Source organism: Polychytrium aggregatum (genome assembly GCF_025602895.1).
Source record: "Polychytrium aggregatum strain JEL109 chromosome Unknown BJ171scaffold_56, whole genome shotgun sequence".
Lineage (NCBI taxonomy): Eukaryota > Fungi > Chytridiomycota > Chytridiomycetes > Polychytriales > Polychytrium > Polychytrium aggregatum.
In genome coordinates this window covers 57,372-77,940 of record NW_026516258.1, presented here as the reverse complement: position 1 = coordinate 77,940, position 20,569 = coordinate 57,372, and the positions used below count along the sequence as shown (strand labels likewise).

Genomic DNA, 20,569 nt, shown 5'->3' with positions numbered 1-20,569 from the left:
ATTCGTCCCGGTCGATCGAGGCGCCAACCGGGACGATCGCAGTTTCCATATCCGCCGCGAGCTTGGTGATCCATCTGGCACATAGACCCGACGAGCACTGCGACCTGTGAGTATCACCGCCAATGTCCCGCAGAGACCCAAAGCACGGGTGTCTCCGGATCGCTCCGGAAGCGGCAGGATTCATTCGGGGCCATCGAGAGCCGCGCGAGGTTTTTCTTGAGAGTGACCCACGCCCCAAACCCCCTGCTTGATCTTGATTTCGCCCTTGGTCTTGATCTTGATCTCGCTCGTGGCCCTGATCTTGCCAGGGCCTGCACCCCGACCAGCGACTGTAAACAAGGGACAAGTGTCAATCGAGGCAGCATCCATGCCGCTTCCATCGCCGCTTCCATCGCCGCTGCCATCTGGAGCACACCCAGTCCGGCCCTCGTCCTTCCCGTCTGGCCAAGATCCTGCCTTCTCAACGAACAGCCGACGCTCTTCTGTCAACATCAATCCTCCAACCCCACAGAATCCTAACCCGGTTCACCGTCCTTCCCAACCATGGATGCATCCGCGAGACGAGCACATGCATTCGCACAGCCCATACCAGCAACAACACCATCCAGCACCATATCACCATCCAGGGCCATACCACCATCCAGGGCCATACCACCATCCAGGGCCATATTACCATCCAGGGCCATATTATCATCCAGCACCATATTATCATCCAGGGCCACACCATCACTGGCCACTCCCTCATCCGGCTCAGTTCGCCGGGCGGCCACCACCTGGATACCACCCCGGCTCACACCCTCCACCACACAGTCCTCCCAGCAGCGACGCTCGCCTTCAAGACCACCCAGCGACACATGCACACCATCCTCCTCTATCTGCACACCACCCTCCTGCTTATCGATACGCTCCCTCCCCTCCGGTCCAAAGCCGCCCACTGCAACACTCCCGTGGCAGCACCTCAGGCTCGGCTGGTCCTGAACACCCAGCACCGCAAACTTCGTCCCAGGAATACATCCTTCCTCAAGAGCCTCCCGCTCCGGGATACACCGTGTGCCGATGCAACCACTGTCGAAACTATCCTGGTGGTGGCATGTACGTGAGCAGGACGACGTATTACCACCACAGCAAGGAGCATGGGTATCCTCCAGGCGAGTGTCCCATCGTCCCGTACAAAACCAAACCCCAGCGCAAATCCGCAACCACGAGCAAGCCATCCAAATCGCAGGCAGGCACATCGCAACCAAGCAAATCGCAAGCAGGCACATCACAGCCAAGTACTACGCAACCAAGTGCTACGCAGCCATCTGAATTACAAGCACCCGAAGCACAGCCAAGTACTTCCCTGCCGTCGACACGCAACGGCCCCGTCGTCACAACAAGCACATCTCTTGGGAAGCGGACGAGGGACCAAGCCGAGCATCCAAAGCGTACCCGCCCAGCACCCAAGCAGCCGTCCCGCAGCCGTGCACAGGTCGTGCGTACTGCTTCGAATGCCGCTGGACCAGAGAACCCACGGCGTGTCTTGGTCCCCTTGGTGGATAATCGTGAGTGTTGTCGTCTGAGTCGCAGAGGGCCAGCCCGACTCTGCTCTGCTTGTGGACATGACGGACCATCTTTGCTCGAGACTGACCGATTCGACGTTGCGACAGAGGTGGTGGAAGGAGCACCACTGCGTTCTCAGTCGGCCGTGGGTGCGGCCCGCCTCAAGGATGACATTCATGCGCCCGGCAGCCAGGATGCACGATACGACAGCATCATTGAGTCCGACAGCGATGACGAAAGCGAGGGCTTCTTTGACGATCTCTTTTTGGAGGATCTGTGGCTGCTTGCCCAATCCATCACCCTCCCGACCTCGCCCAAGAGACGCCGCGTTCGCCGGCGCCGCTGACATGGAGCCAACGGAAGCAACAGCGACATTGCTCCGCCGGATGGAAATCATATCTGGGCTGTGCTGGAACCGATGTCGAGATGCAGTCCTCTCGGACGACCAAGCCGACAATGTCGCTGGTGGCAACAACGTGGTCCCAGCTGGACAGGCATCATCTCACGGCCGAATCGCTGGTGCAGATCCGTCGTTTGCCAATCTCAATCGAATCCATCTCACTGCCCAAAACATGTCTGCAAATGGGCTTGGCTTGTCTCGCTGGGTTGGGAATCCGGGGAGATGAGCGGATGCATCCGAGAGTAGTCTTCGCCTGTGGCTCTGCGAGGCACCGGGCTGGCAAGTGCATATGACAATCATGTGCGACACATGCTCTCGCGCCTGTGCCAACTTCCTGATGCTGGGGCAAAAAAAGGTTTCCCGCCAGCGCATTGCGGCCCACTGGGTGGTGGTGTGGTGCTTCTTTGCGGTGTGAATGCCGGGTCGGCAGTGGCAAGTCGCCCGAATCGCCATCAGCAACTTTCCGCCCGCCGCGACACAACCGCGGCCAAGCAAGTCAGGCGGGCTGGCCGGCTGTACGGGGCTGGTGCTCTCCCGCGATCAGGACGAGCGAGTGCTGCATTGCCCAGCCCTTCATCCGCTCTGTCAAAAGCTGCATGAGTCCCAGCTGCAGTACAGAGTGCGGCCTTGACTCGGAAGTCGCCGAGACGGTCAGATTGACTGCATGTTCTATTGCAGTATAGGCTCATCTCTCTCCGTGAAGGGCAGCCGAGCCAGGCGGCACCCAATGGGCAGCCCATCGCGATCGGCCGCAGCTCCTCCCGCTGGCATGGGGCGGACTGGCGGGCCTTGAGCAGATGTGCTTTCATTTGGACGGCCCGGGTGGCTCCCTGCCCAGACTTGAACCGACCGGAGGGCTGGTTGCCAGCGCTTGCCAGGGCGCGGTCCAGCAGCCTTTGCGCTTCGCCCTCGGGCGGGGTCGATTGGTTCGCCCTTGGGATTTGTTGACATCCACGGTCTCGCGGAACGAGCGTGGGATGGAACTGTGCGCGTGTCCCGGCTTGCGCATCGCAAACACAGCATGCACACGAAGCACTGTCGATACAGCGCTGGATGGCACATGTGTCGGCGGGTCGGTGCAGCCGACTTGCGAGATCAGTGCGCCTTTGCCTGTGTCTGGACGACGACGGCGTCAGTGCGGATGCGATGTGGATGCGATGTGGATGCGATGTGGATGCGATGTGGATGCGATGTGGATGTGGATGTGTGCTATGTGGATGTGTTTCCCACCGGGGTTCCAATATGGAATCCAAAGTGGGTTCTCTGCTCGGCGGACCAATGCCGCAGCGACAATGGGCCACATCCTCTGCCCGCCAACACCCACAACACCCACAACACCCACAACACCCACAACACCCACAGCACTAACACTAACACTAACGCACACCATCACCCACGACCGAACCCACAATGGGCCGCGCCCACCCAGCCCAGCCCCATGCCGTGTATATCGTGCCACCGGCGCGCCGTGTCCTTGTCCCTTTGCGACCTGTGCGCCACGAGCATTTGGGTTTCCCACCACGAATTGGTGGAGTCGCTCCTTGGCTGGGCGGGTGGCCTTTGGTCAAGGCAGTCACAACACCAGCCCTCTCTGCTGCCCCACAAGCTTTCTAATCGCCAACGGCCTTGCCCTCTGCAGGTGACCATCGCGTTGGTGCCGCATGACCCTCCCATGGCGACGCAGACTCCTCCTCGGCACCAACCCCGGCCAAAGCGCCGCGACATAAATCCTCGCTGCCCGCCTCCTCCGTCTTTCGCATCTCGTCCAGGAACACCCAGTGCTCGAGTCCCGTCGTCCCCACACCCGCCTTCCCTCGCCGTCGACTGTCGCTCCGCCATGTTCATTCAAAAGTCTGCCTTTGTCGCCGCCCTCCTGGCCTCCGCCTCGGCTGCTGCCACCACCTGCTCCTCCTCCGGCACCACCCTCTGGGGCCCCACAACCAACTGGGACGGCGTCAAGTTCACCCTGCCCCTCGGAGAGTACAACCTCTTTGCCAGCCGCGACTACGTCAACTCCAAGTCGGGTGAGTATTTCATCCTTGCCTTGTGGCCGATTGATCGATCCGTCGGACTGGGCACCGCATGGCCATCCCGCGATCCATCCGCTCGAATGTCTGTGCCGGCTTGCGCTGACCTTGCCGCTCTGTGATTCTCTTCTGCGCACTGCAACTGCCAGTTGTCGAGGGTCGTGCCGCCGCCGGCCGCTTCCTGGACGTCGGCGCCGGCTTCGGCTCTGCCCTCTACACTGAGTTTGGCGCCCAGCCTGCCCAGTGCTCTCAGATCGGCTCGATCCTTGAAGCCCACAAGCTCTACCCCGGTCTGCGCTATACCCTGACCGTTGGTGGTGAAGTCCGAGGGTAAGCAAGCCCCGTGCCACATCAGCTTGGGCCTTTGTTATGCGCATATCCCGAGGTCCATGAGAGAATGTGCTGCCAATAGACTAGCAAACCGAACCGTGGGAACTGTCGCCCACCTGATTCGTGTTTTGCCGTTGATCGTTTCCCATGCGAATCTCTGTTTCCATCCTGGCCCGCATGTTCACACCTCTCCGATCGCTCCCCCCAACAGCTTCCCCTCCACCATCAACAACGGCGCCATGGCCTACGTCAGCTCCGAGCTGTCGTCGAACGACACCGTCTTCCGCCCCGCCGACGGTCCCTGCCACGCCGAGAAGGTCAGCCCCGACCATCTCCCCTTCGACTTTGACGGCGCCTCCCAGTACCTGGGCAACCTCTCGACCAGCCTGGCGGCCCTCCCTGCCACCGGCAACTGGGCCGCCGGTGCCAGCTCCAAGGAGTGTGTCCTCACTCTCAACGGCGGCCTTGACACCGAGGTGGTCTCGGTCAACGCCAAGGTCCTCGCCAACTGCAACACCCTGACCTTCGGATCCACCCTCAGCGGCACCCTCATCCTCAACGTCAACTCCAAGGACCCTCGCGTCATGAACATTGACTTCCAGCAGCTCAGCTCCAGCGCCAACCGCATCATCTGGAACTTTTACGATGCCAGCGTCGTCCACCTCGGCCTGGTCTCCTTCTATGGCACTGTCCTGGCCCCCAAGGCCATCGTCGATGGCAAGTCCGGTCTGATCAAGGGCAATGTCTATGCCAAGTCCGTCAGCGGCCCGATCCAGATCCTGCGCGCTTCTTACGATGGATGCATCCCCGGCCCGGCCCCTCCCACCTCCAGCACTGTCTCCGGCACCGCCAGCGCCACCGCTACCCCTTCGGGTGGCTACACCATCACTGCCTCTACCTCTGCCACCGTCTCGTCGGTCTCTGTCTCGGGTGCCTCCTCTGCTCCCACTGTCTCCGCCACCTCTGCTCTTCCTTCGTACTCTGTTTCGACTGCCGCTCCCAGCAGCACTGCTTCTGCCCAGCCCTACAAGTGTGTTCCCATCAACACCCAGCGTCCCTACATGCGAAAGCGCGGCCAGACCAAGAACATCTAAGCGGCTCACCATCCTCGGTCCTCGTCCTTGCCATCCCTCCCTCCTTCCCGTTCGCTGCTGTCTGAACGCTATGCTCTCTGTGTCCCTAACGACTCTATAAGACTCTAAACGCCTGAACGGCCAGCTGAATGAATGATCCCCTTCCCGCCAGATGCGGGATATAGATTCGAGCTTTCCATCCCCTCCTCCTACTCTCCCTCCCTCGTCGATCTCTATGTGTACTATTCCACGAATACAGTTGATTCGAATTTGACCCTCGATATCTCCAAGTGTCTGGTCCCCGCTTTGAGCGAAGGTTGCTCCATTGACCGTGTAAGCTGTGCATAAGCATGTATTGTAGACGACAGAATACTGCATCATCGCCCGCTCTCGGATTCGAGTGTCCTGCTCTTGGTAGACAAACTGTGTGAATCTTGCCCGGCATGGTCGGACCCACAAGCTCACCCCGGCTTGCTCATGCATAGTAACTTGGAGATATGAAGAGATCCGAGAGCGTGTACAGATCATCTTCGCTGAACTGCTCCTTATCCTCGTGCCAGGTGTCTTGGTGCGTGCGGCGGAAGTCCGAGAACATGTTCTTGACCGTAACCTGGCCGCAAATATTGAGCATGAGTACAGTCCGCCATAATCCCACGGCCCCGCCCGAGTCTGTGTGAGGCCTCATACGACACACACAACGCTGCCGACGCACACGCCAAAGTTCAGTGTCCAAGACAAGCCAGCCATACCGAGATGGGATTGGGGTCGGTGATGCATGACGCCAGTCGCACCAGCGTCGATGGCATCCATTTGGGGACCTCGTATGGGAAAGCCTGCACCAATCCGCTGAGTCCCAGGACCGCCGAGTGGCGACGGAGAACAGCCTCGGCGAAGCCCGGGGGTGCCGGAGCCCCGCGCTGGCGGGATGGCAGCTTGATATCTAGTAGCCGGTCGAATCGAGCCTGGTTGTGCGGCGGAGAAGCGAGGTTCAGCAACCCATGGATCTACTCGATATCATTTTTCTCCACCAAGGCGAGGCATCAGCCGCCAGCACACAGGAGCGACGGGATCACAGCCGAGCTCGCCAGGGCTAGATCCAGCCAGCCAGCCAGCCGGCCAGCCTTCATCCAGTTCGCTTACCTTGATGTCCACGATGGCATCTCGCTGTGAGCAGCGGATCAAGCCCGACAAGGTCACCGACGCCAGCTGTCGGACCTGCGCGATGTTTCAAGTGTCCGTCAGCGCACCTCCTCTTTCACACCATCACCACGAGACATGACCATCCAACACAGCGATTCAACGCAGTCAGCCAGCACGGTCGGGGCAAGACACACATACCTCGACCTGGTGGTCCATCAAGAGCTCGTAGATCGCCTCCATGACCATCGCTACAGCCTCCGGGCGCATGAGGAACAGGTGCTTAAAGTAAAACACCTGGAGCATCGGTAGGGCACGCACTTTGATGTGCCAGCTCACCGCGCCGACCGGATGCACAGCCTCGCTGCCTGCATCTCCTCGTGGCTGCACCAGCAACTGTGTAAGATGCTTGATCATCTCGGGCACCCTCTGAGACGGGTATGGCAGATGAGCAAACATCTGCGTGAGCTGAGCGGCCTGCTCCTGCAGATCCTTGTCGGGGCAGTCTTGCATGTACAGGACCTCTGTCAGCAAATCTTCAGCGTAGGGATAAAGACCGAGAGGGCGATGGGATCGCAGACCGTACGCGAGCCAAGCCAGGACTGGAGGAACCATAGCAGCAGCAACAGTGAGTCAAACGACGGATCACGCGCGAGCACCGGAACAGAAGCCTACTGGCCGCAGCGATGCCCGATGCTGTCGATCATATCAACTCACCCGTCTTGGAGGCGTTTACGTACTGGACCGACGCCGGCGCGGTAGGATCCCCCTTTGCCTGCTCGGCTCGGAGCCTGCGGAGCTGCTCAATGGCGTCCTTTACGAGGACATCCATTTGCGCCCACACGGCATGTCGCTGGCCATCGAACCCGCACAGGCCAATGCTAGTAAAGTCCATGGGGTGTTGAACGTTCCAAGCAAGCAGGGCATCGACGTTCTGTGTTCCTGGTCGCCACATGATCTGGGTGATCTCGTTGATGTTGGCGCCCAGCAGCTCGCGCACTTGTTTGTATGGATTGTCGAGATGGCCCATGTAGCTCCGCATCAGGGCCGGGACATGAGGCAGCGCGCGCCAGTGTATGGTCGCCAGCACCGTCCTCACAAAGAAGAGCTTCTTGGCCTCAGTAAAGAATGACTGCGACGTGGGATCGAATACGGCGCCAAACACGCAGTCGAGAATAGGTCTCAATCGGCGCGGATCCCGGTCGCTCTGTCAGGGAATAGTGGCCATATCGTGAGTGGCAAGCTAGCCGCCGTCAAGCCCCAGTGGCCCACCATGTGTCTGGCAAGCAGATCAGGCTGTGCGCGGCCAGCCACAGGCGAATCAATGCAGTTCCTTTGCGCCCAGCCCCAACTTACACTGACAAACTTCAAAAAGTTATCCCACAGCTTGAGACACTCGGATGTGCATCCTGCGAGCGTGCTGCGGATAACGGGTACGACCCAAGCCCAGAGCCTCTCGGTCTTGGAACCAGGGCCAGTGGGCCAGTGCTTGCTGCCGCGGATCAGACCCGACAGGATCTCGGCACCGGCCCTCTGCTCGCTCTTCATCGCAGACTGGCACAGGCCCTCGATCTTGGGCTTGAGCAAGTCCAGGAACCTATCTTCAAAATTGATGAACAGGCCCTTGTAGAACTGCGCCATCGTGTTGCTGAAGGTCTCGTTGTCGCCGCCCTTTTCCTGCGCATGGAACTTGATAAATCTCTCCCAAAACTCGGGGCTGCCCAGGGCTGCTTGGATGGCATCTTGGGCCTCAGACGAGGTCGGGTCGCTGAAAGGAAGTTCATCGCTGCTGCCGACATTGATTGGGTAGACTTCCACGCTTTCTGGCCAGCAGTACCAGCCGATCTGTCCATTATCTTGGAAGGCGCTATGTGCGAGACCGATGCAAGCCCAAAAGTCAGCACAAGTGATCTGTCGGAGCCAAGGGCAATACAACGAAGGCGGACAGAGCGACTCCGCGAGGAAGCGCTCCCATTAGGCACAGCATCCTTGAAACGCACCCGTCCGGATCATCGGCCTTCCATTCGGTGCCAACTTGGACTTGAATCTTGCGCGGCGGGCGAGGACATCGTTTCTTCAAGATGAGCAGTATGTTTGACAGAGTCGAGAGCGAGGCTCGGCGCAGGGTCTGGAGCTCGTTGCAGACTCCATTGAGCGCAAACTCGGCCAGCTCCTTCGAGATAGGCTGGTCCGAGCGAAGAACCAGCTCGATGAGACTCGTGGTAATGGTGGCGAATCGCCAGTGCAGACGAGGGTCCTTCAGGATCTTGAGAAGGTCAGGAATCTTGAGCGGCGCAAAATGTAAAAATATGCTGGCGGATAAGTGCTCGTGAATGATCCGCGATTACAGCAGAAATTGGATCGATGGGCCATAAACTTCAGCGCGCTCACACTTCCAGGCTCGCTGCAGCACTCACCAGCTGGTTGTAAGACTGGATCGACTCGGTGTTGTTCAATTCCAGGGCAGCAACAAGGGATGCGACGTTTGGCGCTCCATTCGAGCAGCCCCGCAACAGGTAGGAGGCGTACTCGCTGTGTCTGGACAGTTTGTTGTCGGGGCTATAGCGCAGCGGCAGTGTGTAATACTTGAGGACAAACTCTCGGTACACCTTGCGCAGCAGTTCTTGGATTGTGGGCTGTGGGGTTCGAGATCGATATTAGACAGGGTTGGAGGCGGGCTTGACCATCTCCAGCAGCAACTGCTGAACCAGGGATCTTGCCCTTCTCGTCTGCCTGAGCGGCGGCTCTACAACCTGCGAACGCCATGCTGTGTACACTACACCTTGCCAACTAAGCAGCAGCTACGAACCTTTTCCTGATGCTGTGCCTTCGACATCACAACCATAAACGCCGCTTGAAGGCTCATGGACTTGAGCCCCAGCGAGATGAACGTCGCGCTCTTGAGCAGGTACAGAGCGCCCTTCATCCGATCGGATTCTCCTTCGCTCTCGGCACCACTGCTGCTGCCGCTGGCGTCTGCAGCAAGAGCTCGCAGATGTCGCGGGTCGAGGAAGGGAGAGTCCGTGCCGGTGGCTGGTGCCAGCAATGCTTTGGCCAGTCCGGCTGCGGCAGCCTTTCCTCCCGTGGCACCCGCCGCGGACTCGCTCTCGAGCTCATGCAGCAGCTTTGGAAACACGGTCCATCGGAAACTGGTAAAGCAGACGACGATGCGCGTGAGAACCGACTGGGCAATCTTGCGGACGCTGGCGTACTTGCCCAGGCAGCACTCCAAGATCTCGTGAACGGTCTGTTCCAGGACATCAACGCCGTCGATCTTGTGGCGCTTGAGCTGGGCGCTGCACGAATTGTGGCGCAGACGGAATAGGTGCTGCATGTAGGCCCGCTTGACGAGCATGTGGCGTGGGCGCCATTTTTTGTCGTCGCTTTCGGATTTGATAAAGGCCTTGCCGTAGGTGTAGCCGCGCTGCAGGTTGTCGTATCGGGTCTTGTCGACACCGCGGTCGGTGTACAGGATACGGGAGCACTTGATGACGATTTTAATCAACTCGATCTCATCCTCGTTGTGAGTTCGGTGGAATCGGAGGTACTCGAGCAGCTTGACAGACGCCTGTGAGCGATAGCGCAGTATCTTGGCCATCCTGGGATCACTCTTGTCCTGGAAGCAGTATCCGCTCTGCACGGTCTGGCGCCTCAAAGGCGGTCCGTCGATCGGATGGCCTTCGCGCTCGATGAACTCGTGGAACTCATTGGCCGATGGAGCAGGGTTTTCTGCTGAGTAGTCGTCGACGAGGGCGGTCATTCCATGCAAGATACATCGCAGGATGCACAGCCACTTGAGTGTCTCATTGCTTTGCTCCTTGTTGGTCTTCATATGCGCCAACTCTGTCGCAGCGTGAGCGGCTGCATCCAGCTTCTCAAATGCCATAGGCAGATAGCGATCAATTAGTTCGACCGCAAAGTCCAGCTCGGCATTATTTGGAACGTGCCAGGTGACATTGATGTTGTCCAGATCGCTTGGCTCGCCCCAAGACTGATAGGCGTGTTCGGAGTAATCTACAGGGCCACAATGATGGTGGATTTGGTGTGAGTGGCGAAGCACGAACCAGGAGCGATATGCTACGCTGCAGATAGCAGCAGTAGCCCGAGAAGCCAGAGAGCAGCGTGGCAGCGGCCCGACCACAATGCGCCCCGGCAGAGTGCGATCGTACCTGGACTGTCCCACTGAGTCTGATCTACGTTGCGGGCCTCCAGCGGATAAATGTGTGTGAGGGAGCAGAGGAGATTGCGCAAGAGTCTGCCGGCCCACTTGTAGCCTCGCCGCGATCGACACAGCTCGAAACTCGTGTCTAGCACACGAATCAGGCTCGCCTTGTAGTCAAGGACGATGCTGCCAGAGTTCTGGACGATGCTGTACATGATCGACTGGTACCAGTGCAATGTCGAGTCCGACATGGTGGCAAAGCCAAAGGGGTGCTGTGTCGTCGAGGATGCCGACGAGGCGTTCGCGCCGGTCGAAATGGAGCTGGCGCCGTGCTCGGCGAGCTCCGAGACAATCTTGCGTTCGCAGAGGGGGAGAAGTACGGACAGGGCGCGGGCCCGGCCACCGTAAGAAACCGAGGCACATACCGATCCTGCCGACGTGCAAGCGAGGTCATCGTGAATGCTGTTAGCTCATTGATCGAGAGTGCGACACATCGAAAGATAAACTGTCCGAAACCAGTTGCCGCTGCAGATGCTCAAATTCGCGCAGCATGGCTCAAGATGCTCACCGATAGCACACGTGGCGTTGGGGATAACGTTCAGCTCGACAAACTCGACAATCTTCTTCAGAGCGACGGCGTGCAGGTCGTCGGAGAGCTGCGAAAACACGCGCTCGCAGGAATACTGCGAAAGACGATCAGCGAACGATGCAGAAGCCTGTTAATACAAGAGTCACGGAAGCTACGGTGCGCTCAGCAGAGTGGCTACGAGCCAGCTGACATACCAAGAGCATCTGAATCAGCGAAGTCTCGAGAGTCTGCTTGTCGGTGCGGATGGCGTATTGCTGAGGCAGATTTTCAAACTGGATATGGACAAGGGTAGCAAATCGCATTTCACGACAAGAGAGGAGCAGTGAGTACGAGAGCTGACCATCCTGTCTGGGAGACCAAAAACAGGGCATCCAGGTCCCCGTGCGGACATTATCCAGCACAGATATCCTCCACTCTGAACATGTGATGCTTGTCTTCACGTAGGCTACAGTCGACGACGAGAAAAGCCAAAGAGGTCAGGAGGGGCAAGATGGCCACTCACCATGCTGAAAACACGGTCGAGGAACTTGAGCAGCCAGGGCTCGAATTCGGCAGTGGCTTCTCTGCACAGAGCATTCTGCTCGTCTGCGTCAGACACCATCGATGGATCGGAAAAGTCGAGTGGTGCTCCCTTGGTCATGTCGATAAACGAGATGCACATCGATGCGTGGTTGATGAACATGAGCGACGAAAACGTCTTGATCGGGTCGTTGATGTCGATGCCAGGGATTGTGAGGTGCAGGAGAGAGGCGATGTGCTTGGCGCCTTGCGGATAGTGCGATCGAGAAATGAGGGGGAGAGCCAGAGCAGACAGGGCACCGATGCACGAGACGGTACGGTGTGTCTGTGGCGATCGAGGAGTCAGTGGACCAGCGATGAAACAGGGTTCTGTGCCAGAGAGTCTCCCGCCGCCTCAGGACAAAGGACCTTGCCCAGATCGCAAAACACACCTCGGTCAAGTTCTCCAGCGCCGGGTATGCGCGCTCCAGGAGTCCAGGGATGATCAGATCTGGCTCAATCCACGCGAGATGCTTCAGTGCTGTATGTGAGGCCGAGACTGCATAGCGGTCCTTGCCAAACATGCTCAGGAACAGCACGCCGCGGAGGATAAGGACAAACTCGCGCTTCATCTCCGTCGTGAGGCAGAAAGCCTGTGGGGTCTTGCAATCCGGGCGTTGCTCTGGAAGGGGAGGATAGAACGGAGGAACAGATGTCACGATATTTGAGTCGGGGTGCTCTCGACTGTCAGCATCACAGATCCGTGGAGTAATCCACTCCAACAAGCAGGACCAGGCGACGCATAGGAATCGGACATGCGGAAGAGTTATAAGCCCCTATCATGCCCTTCCGTCTGATAGCCAGAGAGCGACGCCGACACATGCAGGACCACTGACCTTTTCGCACCCGCTTCAGGAATTCGCTCGCGAGATGCTGCGCGAAGCAGGCTAGATCAAAGGTCCATCGGCCGGTATTGGAGGGGTGGTAGAAGCTCTCGATGGCTTGCATCATCTTCGATAGCTGGGACATGCTGTTGGTGGCGGGAGCTGCGGGACAGTCGTCGACTTTGGACAGAGACGGATACATGGTGTTGACAATGTACGCCGCAAAGATCTCTGTTTTGGACTAGCGAGGCAGAGTGACGATACCGGAACGAAGGTTAAAATCGAGTACCGGATAGATAGGGCAAGGAGGAAACCTGAGGACAACACACTGCATTGTGTGGTCCCGCGGACGCCGCGCAGGGTACCTTGCGATAACTTGCAAAGAGTTCTGCTGCGCCGCCAGCAACGTCGATCTTGAATCCAGCTGCTCCCGCAGCTGACCCGCCTTGGCCAATCGAGACGTTGGTCGAAGCTACAGTGCTGCTGCCGACGGGAACCTCGGTGTTTTTCAAGCCGCAGCTGAAGACGTATTTCACTTGCTCGGCCGTCCAGCCGACATTCCAGGGTGTCGCGATCTGGTCCACGGCCAGCCGCGCGAGAATCTCCATATATACGATATCGTAGGCGGGGGAATGGGCCACGAGCTGCCACAGGGAAAAGAGAGTCGGCACCCAGTAGAACTTTGGAGTGGTGCTCGGGTCCCAGCCATCCGGGGGCGGCGGCGCCTCGTGTGTGGGCAGCAGAAGGCACATGAACGAAAGGGCGCCGAGGCTCCGGTTAAAGTCGTGAATGTTGATCCATGGAAGGAACTCGGCCAAGACCTCGGCGGTGGTGCTGGGCTTGAAGTACCTGCGAGCGGATGCGATGAATCGTCCGTTAGAGCTGCTCGTGCGTTCACATGGGATGTAAATGAGACCAAGCATGGCAGACAGTCGCTGCTGAGCAATACCTTCTGACCAGACCCATCAACTTGATCAACCCAGCAGCGTGCTTCCTACAGAGCCGGGCAAGGAGAGAATCAGCAGCAGATCCGGTGTGCCTGTGTCTTTGGATGGCACCAAGCGAGATCCGGGTTCGGGATTGCCGAAAACCTACCCCGTGCCGCACTGAACAGCCTCTCGCCTCTTTCCAAAGAACATGGAGCGAGTCACTTCGTAGAGGGGCCTCCATTCCACGACCAGCATTCCAGGGGGTATGTGATCGTCTTTCCTGGGTAAGCAGAAGCCAGCGCAAGGATAAAGCTGTCAGAGCCAAGTGTGAGATCGGGCAAGGCTTTGTTGCGACGACAGACTCACTTGAGAAGCTTGCAGGTGATTGATATGTATTTCTCGAGCGTAGCGCTGTCGACCGAGGGCAGGACGATCAGATCGGTGAAAATCTGCACGAAAACGGCTCGGTCCTGGTACGAGAGCCGGTACTTGAGATCGAGAAAATGGCTGAGCTGGACCACCCAGTGGATGATTCCGATGTGGTCTGCGGCCTCGAGACAGACGGCGAGCCCGGTCTTGATTTCGCCCAGCAACACGCCCTGGTCATGAAGGGTGTCGTAGGGCAGGGCTCTGTTCCAGATAGTTGCCTGGCTTGGATCTGCATTGGAGCCGTGGCCGGCGCTGTGGAGAGGATGTGTTGCAGCGACCCCTTCCATGGCCGAGGTGCTGTTCATCGGAACGTCAGGTGTTGTTTTGGGATAATCAGATGCCTAATGCCGCTTTGTGTTGCCGGAGAGGTTGTGTAGGCCAGCTGTGTTCGAGGAGAGCGGCTGGCAATGCGAATGTTGAATCGACAGTGTGGCTCAAGCCCAAATGCCGGTCGTGGCAGCCCTGTAGAAGATGCGATCGAGGGACTCTGATGGTCTTTGGGGCAGCCCCTGGCGGTGCAGACGTCAGTGTGCTTGTGTCGGCCCTGTGGTCGTTGTGCAATGCCGAATCAGAGGTCGCTTTGGGGAACCTGGGTGTCTGGAATGGCGGCCGAATCGCTGTCGTGCGGGCAACTCAAGGTGCTGGTGAGTCGTGAATGCAGAGAGAAAGAGCCGAGGGGGCCGTCAGAGCAGCTCGATGCAGACAGTGTGTCCCTCTTGCGTCGGCAACCTGCGATGGACCTGTGAACGGCGCAGACGGACCTTGGCTGCTGTGTGAATCACCTCAGCCAGAGCAGCAACCCCAGTCCGCCGGACCAGGGACTTGCCACGTGGGCCCAGGTGACGGCCGGCCGCTCCATGCCCCACCCAGCCAATCGAACGGCCGCTCGATATCGACGGCGACAGATTCGCAGCGGATCCGCGGCAAAGCACAGGAGAGCCACTCGGGATTGAGAGGGCCGGTGATGGGCAGGGCACCAAGGGCGCACAGATCTGCGCGAGCATTTGACGAATGCAGACGCTGTGGGCAGCCCTCCCGGCGCACATTCCGGCCACATTCCCACGCTGATCCTGCAACATCTCACTCGCACGGACCCAGATATTTGCTGCCGTCGTTCAGTCACGAATCGACCACGACTCGACCACGGCTCGGCTGATATCCCTTGCGCTCGTTCTGGTCCTGATAGCTCCTGCTCGCCCGGCTCCCGACCCCGACCTGATTCCCGACCCTGACCTGTTCCTCGACCCTGGGCATCAACGATCATGTCTTGTTGCTTCCCATCCCGGAGGGATGACCAGACCCTCGACACTCACCAGAGTGGCTCGGCAAGCAAGCTGCCCAAGCACTCAAGCATCAAGGGCAACTCCAAGCAACTCCTGCGGGTCAATCCCGAGCCGACACCGGAACCCAAGCCTGACGCTCGCGAGGAACGCAAAATCTCCGAGAGCCGGCCTCTCCCGGCCAAGGAGCAAAGCAGCGATGAGGCTCGTCCAGATACCCAACCGCCCGCAAGGCCCTTGCCGCTGGTCGAGCCGACGCTGGGCACGAAATTGCCTGCAGTCAAGCCGCCGACGCGGCCAGGAACCGTCGAGGTGCGTGAGAAACGAGACACACCGCTACTCGCGACTTCCAGCAACATCAGCAGCAACCGCAGTCCCAGTCCGATTCCCTCACAGACCAGCGAAGGATCCCGAGACAGCACGTCAAATACAGGGCGACAGCGAAAACTGTCGCACGAGGAGCGGATCGAGCGGCTGAAGCAAAAAGCCAAGATTCAAAAACTCAACTCGCAGTCGGCAGAGGAGAAGAAGGGCACGAATGCACCCAAGGACGAGATCACCTTTGATGACGACGAGGACGACTCTCTGGACGAGTCCAGCAGCGAAGAATGCAGCGATGATAGCAACGAATCCCAGGGGCGTGTGGGCACACAACCAGATATCAGCAATTCGGCCGAGAAGCCCGACGACGATGACAACCTGCCGCTCGCGGTCCACAAGGACAGCATCGCCGAGAAACGGCCAAGCCAGAGCACCAATCTCAACACCTCGTTCGATCTTGGCAGCAAGTTCGAGAGCCTGCCTCACAGCATACTGTCGCAGGATGGAGGTCAAGACAATCCGCAAAGTAGGAGGACTCTTGCCCGCCTCGGCCTGCACTGGATGGAACAGATAATGGCTGCGAGCGCTTGGACTCGACTTACTGCAGGAATCATCAAGAAGTGTATAGGTGGCTCTTTGGAATCCCAAATCAGTGCTTACAGTCCTTTGTGCGTTCAAACACTCTGTAGATATCGTCAGAGAGCTCAACCACCAGTTTTCGTTCTCCAAATGGGCCCCCGAGTTTATGAAATATGTATGCAGCCCGAGTGCCTGCTTCGCTTACATCGTCCCTGTGCATTGCATCGCTGCTGCTCGGATACGTCGAGTACAGGCTAACAGCAACGCTTCCGGCACGGCGTGCCGTTTTTTTGCTCATCGCCCTGTCGGGAGCCAGAATCATCTCGGTTTCCTGAGTAAAATTACTGGCCCAGCTCTATACAAAGAACCATTGCCCTCCGCTCCCATCGAGATCCTGGAGCTGAGTCACGTATACGGTCAGAAAGGCGCTTGGCGCTTGAGCTTTGCTGACCATGCCGCACTGTCGATTGTCGAGCTCCGTGGCCGCAACTAACCAGGATACGCTCTCTTTGCATTCATCAGGATTCGCGCATGCGAACGACCGAAACACAGTTTTCTTCACACACTCGCTCAAGCCCAGACTCTCGGCACTCACAACAACATCCACATACATCCACTTTCTCTCCTCCAAGGTCTCCGTGACGGCTGCGATTCCACCCAAGACAGCCGGCTCGGGCCCACGGGCGTTGGTATCGTCGATACCGCAGGACCACCACGCTCACTCACAGCTCATCACGACGGCATGCGTCCATCCCGGAGGAACCATCATTGCCACTGCGTCGGGGCAAGAGATACACATTCGCGAGGACGGCGAGATCTTGGGCATTCTCGAAGCCCCGCTGACGGTGACGGGGAGCTCGCCAGGGGCGATCGACGACTCGCCGAGAGATGACCCAGATGCCTGGATCAGCGCAATGACGTTTATCAAGAATGGTGTGATTTTGGTCTGCGCAATCAGCACAAAGCTCGGCACATTGGTTTGTATTTCCAGCGTTTGGCATGCTCAGCAAAGGCAGTTTGACTCGGATACTAACCAACGTCGATACTGCAGATACACCTCTTTGACTGGCGGCGCAAGTCCCTTCCCATTACATCCTTCATGGGACACAGCGATACTGTGAGCGCTCGATCCTGCTTGCAGAGGCTTGGCGAGTATCTGACCTGAGCTCACGCTGTGTGAACTGTCCCCTTCCATCGTGTAGATCTTTCGGGTCATTGCCAATCCGTGGGCCAAGCGGGAGTTTGCGACGGTTGGGATCAGCCACATCAAGTGGTGGTCGTTTATCGAGCCGCTGCTGGGAAAACTCCCCTGGGCAGACGGAAAGCCCCCGATAGCAGAAGAAAGCACGCCGGTATGCACATGCTGATGTTGCCGTACGCTGAGGCAGCAAGCATTGCAACTGGCCACTTCATCTCGCCCCTCCCCTGTATTCCTGTATTCAACGCACATCCTTGCTCCCGTGTGTACACCAGACCTTCTTCACAGGTATCTTCAACAGCCACAAGCTGCTCATCACGGGATCTGTCTTTGGAGACATTTACTTTTGGCAGAGAAACTCTATCCAAGTCGTCTGTCGGCGCATGCACAGGGTATGGCTTCCTCGTTGCCGAATGGGGTGCTTGGCCGGGTCTGGAGGCCATGAGATTCGAGTGTATGCGGATCGACATTGCCGAGGTGATGTTGTAACTGATGCTGAGAGATGATGACCGTCTCTGCAGGGCCCCGTGTACGCCATGGTCTCTGTTCCAGCCCCGTACTCGTTTCTGTCTGGCGGCGACGACGCCCGGGTGGTTGTTTGGAACGAGCACCTCCAGCCGGTCAATGAAGTGTCGTTCGAGAGCATCCCGCCCATCCCGGGGCAGGTTCGGGCGATCCGGTCGCTGGACATTTGCTACTTTGATTCGGAGGGCAAAGCGTCGGGCCTGCTCTCCCGGTCGGCGACCCGCAAGTTCAGTGTAGCTCCGCGGCGGTCATCCAAGGTGCCGGCGATCCCGGATGAAAGCACGTCGTCGCTGTTCCCGAGCCTGTCGCGCACGTCGACCTTCAACCAGCCCCAGGGCAACGCCGGTCGAAAGCCGTCGAATGTTCGGAACCCGCACCAATTCCAGAGTGTCTCGGTGATTGTTGGATGCAGCGACTCGACAATATGGGAACTGGACATGAACGAGCTCGACCGGACCCTTCTCCTGGAAGTGAGTGGAGGCGAATGGCCGACTGGGCTGAGCGATGCCGCATCTCACGGGGCTGCTGGGCTTGGCTGCTGCACTTGGTGGAGAGGCTCGGGACTGATACATATGGCTCGGTTGATTGGTTTACACAGGGACACTGCACGGACAATCAATGGGAAGTCTGGGGACTGGCCGCACATCCTATCGAGGCTACAAAGTTTATCACTGTCGGAGATGACGGCTGGGCCAAAGTGTGGAGCACTCAAGCCCAGTGTGTGGTATGTTTGCTGTCGCGGGAGCAAGCAGGGCGGCTTGCGCTAAAGCGCCGATGCATGTCTGTACGATGTTGCTGGCGGCTGGCTTACCGTTTATGGCTTTGCGGACGAGCCAGGTCTTTCGAAGACACTTTCCCAACAAACTCAGGGCATGCCACTACAATCCCAACGGCTCGGTGGTGGCCATAGGCACAGACGATGGACTGGTAGGCAGACACGTCAAACAGTATCCTGCGACATATGGGCGAGGCTATAGGATACCGCAGTCATCCATCTCACAACAGATGCGTTCTTGCTCCTCCCTCCCAACCTCGATGCCTCTTGTCAATCCCGACATCAACGGATGGGTCTCTCGCCTGCTCAGATTGTGGTGACATCACCGGACCTGAAGCAAACTGAAATCTCGATCAAGCACCGCAAGGATGCCATCCACGACCTCAAGTACAGCCCAAACTCAAAGTACCTGGCTGCGGGCTGCCACGACAACTTTATCGACATCTATGCGCTTGAGACACCAACGGGGTTTTATCAAAGAATCATGTGCTGTCGGGTACGTCGGTGCTTTGGAGCGACAGGAGGGGTATATGGAAGCGAGCTGGTCGATGGGTCGGGTTGGTTGGATGGTTGATGATTGCATCGGCTGAATAGCCTCCCGCCCGCAATTAAATGGATGTGGGCTCACAATATTGCTGTCGTGGAGGTTAACACCTGGCTCATTCGCATGCCTCGACTCCCATGCCTCGACTCCCATGCCTCGACTCCCATGCCTCGACTCGCTGACGGCAGGGTCACTCATGCTTCATCACCCATCTCGACTGGAGCGCTGACTCGATCCGGCTGCAGTCCAACAGCGGCAACAACGAGATCATGTTTTGTATGTGCTTGTCGGGCCTTGGGCAGCACGATCCTCGTTGGCTCCTCATCCATGCGATGGCTGATTTTTGTTGCAGGGACGATCGACACGGAGCGAGCATCCAAGGGAGGAACAGTGGCATTCAAGGATGTGATTTGGGACACCACCAACTGCGTCCTCCAGTGGGCGACCAAAGGCGTCTATGAGCTCCCAGCCAGCAGCGGACCAGGAAGCACCCAGATGCAGCTGGGGCTACGAATGGTGAGTTTTGCTTGCCGACGACGATCGACCGCACGGCTGCTGCTGAGTACATCTCTCCTTCACATGCGACAACAACAATGGCAATGGCATTTGCAGGTCACGTCGTGCGAGCGACGCCGACGAAATGATGTCTTGCTTGTCGGAACCACTGTCGGAGATGTGTTCCTCTTTCGGTACCCAGCCTGCACCCCCGCGGTAAGTGCTCATGGCGCTGGATTGTAGCGACCCGACGCACTGCGAGCGACTCGTGCTGAACTGACAGAGTGGTCTCTGTAGCCCCAGTTCAAGAAGTTCCCTGGCCACGGCGGACCCATATCCAACTTGGTGCTTCTGCAGGACGGCACGACGGTCATCAGTGTTGGAGCGGAAGACGGATCGATCTTCCAGGTAATGACAAAGCGAATGCCGTGAACCGCGATCATCGGGAGTGGTGCAATGCCAAAGCGAAGCCGCTGATGTTCCGACATTGATATCATCCTGGTTCTGTCAGTGGACTCTGGGAGGCTCGTGATTCAAATCGCGCTTCAACGCATACCCATCCGCGAAGAAGCACCAGCAACAGGATCGATGGCATTTGACTCGGCCCGTGGTATTGGGCAATCGAGCATGGACGCTCACTCTGCCAAAAGTAGAAGCAGTCGCCACGGTGGTAATGACACGATTGTTCGGCTAGTTGCTGTAAATCACACACCCACATGCACCACAGACCAGCGTCATCCATGGGCTTAGGGACTTGGGCCACTGGCAGAAACGACAAGGGCAATAACAACGGGACACCAGGTTGATTCGGATCCATGGCCATCGGAGAAGGGATGCTTCCATATCCAGTGT

General features: G+C 58.2%; 4 protein-coding genes across 4 annotated transcripts; 3 read left to right on the top strand and 1 right to left on the bottom strand.

Moving 5' to 3' along the window:
- The first annotated feature begins 63 nt into the window (after positions 1 to 63).
- BJ171DRAFT_524650 (uncharacterized protein) lies at positions 64 to 2,308 on the top strand. The gene is given in 3 exon segments (XM_053112605.1): positions 64 to 610; positions 629 to 1,544; positions 1,650 to 2,308. 3 exon segments carry the CDS (start codon positions 368 to 370, stop codon positions 1,886 to 1,888), a joined length of 1,398 nt encoding a protein of 465 aa, XP_052962567.1. The 5' UTR covers positions 64 to 367; the 3' UTR covers positions 1,889 to 2,308.
- Positions 2,309 to 3,779: 1,471 nt separating this feature from the next.
- On the top strand, positions 3,780 to 5,393 carry BJ171DRAFT_478763 (uncharacterized protein; the record flags this gene model as incomplete). Its single annotated transcript, XM_053108911.1, has 3 exons — positions 3,780 to 3,966; positions 4,119 to 4,299; positions 4,511 to 5,393. The coding sequence occupies 3 exons, from the start codon at positions 3,780 to 3,782 to the stop codon at positions 5,391 to 5,393; spliced, it is 1,251 nt and encodes a 416-aa protein (XP_052962566.1).
- Positions 5,394 to 5,694: 301 nt separating this feature from the next.
- On the bottom strand, positions 5,695 to 14,494 carry BJ171DRAFT_249708 (uncharacterized protein). Its single transcript, XM_053106673.1, has 19 exons — positions 13,938 to 14,494; positions 13,738 to 13,851; positions 13,592 to 13,636; positions 13,008 to 13,491; positions 12,655 to 12,883; positions 12,211 to 12,440; positions 11,763 to 12,104; positions 11,455 to 11,532; positions 11,240 to 11,354; positions 10,679 to 11,101; positions 9,319 to 10,523; positions 8,927 to 9,145; positions 8,510 to 8,793; positions 7,866 to 8,376; positions 7,227 to 7,716; positions 6,711 to 7,111; positions 6,513 to 6,587; positions 6,122 to 6,334; positions 5,695 to 5,982 (listed from the first exon to the last, which is right to left on the bottom strand). Exons 1-19 carry the CDS (start codon positions 14,303 to 14,305, stop codon positions 5,848 to 5,850), a joined length of 5,961 nt encoding a protein of 1,986 aa, XP_052962565.1. The 5' UTR covers positions 14,306 to 14,494; the 3' UTR covers positions 5,695 to 5,847.
- A 1,767-nt stretch (positions 14,495 to 16,261) lies between these two features.
- BJ171DRAFT_249750 (WD40-repeat-containing domain protein) lies at positions 16,262 to 20,391 on the top strand. Its single transcript, XM_053106674.1, has 15 exons — positions 16,262 to 16,355; positions 16,497 to 16,596; positions 16,703 to 17,157; positions 17,232 to 17,297; positions 17,383 to 17,532; positions 17,654 to 17,770; positions 17,900 to 18,298; positions 18,502 to 18,627; positions 18,741 to 18,830; positions 18,989 to 19,174; positions 19,411 to 19,498; positions 19,575 to 19,738; positions 19,835 to 19,933; positions 20,015 to 20,125; positions 20,229 to 20,391. Exons 1-15 carry the CDS (start codon positions 16,347 to 16,349, stop codon positions 20,247 to 20,249), a joined length of 2,181 nt encoding a protein of 726 aa, XP_052962564.1. The 5' UTR covers positions 16,262 to 16,346; the 3' UTR covers positions 20,250 to 20,391.
- Positions 20,392 to 20,569: the final 178 nt, after the last annotated feature.

Excerpts from the sequence above, each read along its gene's own strand:
- BJ171DRAFT_249708 (XM_053106673.1), bottom strand. The coding sequence starts at position 14,305 with ATGAACAGCACCTCGGCCATGGAAGGGGTCGCTGCAACACATCCTCTC. Across the intron at positions 12,441-12,654 it reads CCTGAAGCGGGTGCGAAAAG|AGCAACGCCCGGATTGCAAG; the intron begins GTCAGTGGTCCT and ends CTCCCCTTCCAG. Across the intron at positions 5,983-6,121 it reads CCGACCCCAATCCCATCTCG|GTTACGGTCAAGAACATGTT; the intron begins GTATGGCTGGCT and ends ATTTGCGGCCAG.
- BJ171DRAFT_249750 (XM_053106674.1), top strand. Across the intron at positions 17,533-17,653 it reads TAGCAGAAGAAAGCACGCCG|ACCTTCTTCACAGGTATCTT; the intron begins GTATGCACATGC and ends TGTGTACACCAG. Across the intron at positions 19,499-19,574 it reads CAACAACGAGATCATGTTTT|GGACGATCGACACGGAGCGA; the intron begins GTATGTGCTTGT and ends TTTTTGTTGCAG.
- BJ171DRAFT_524650 (XM_053112605.1), top strand. The coding sequence starts at position 368 with ATGCCGCTTCCATCGCCGCTTCCATCGCCGCTGCCATCTGGAGCACAC. Across the intron at positions 1,545-1,649 it reads GGTCCCCTTGGTGGATAATC|AGGTGGTGGAAGGAGCACCA; the intron begins GTGAGTGTTGTC and ends ACGTTGCGACAG.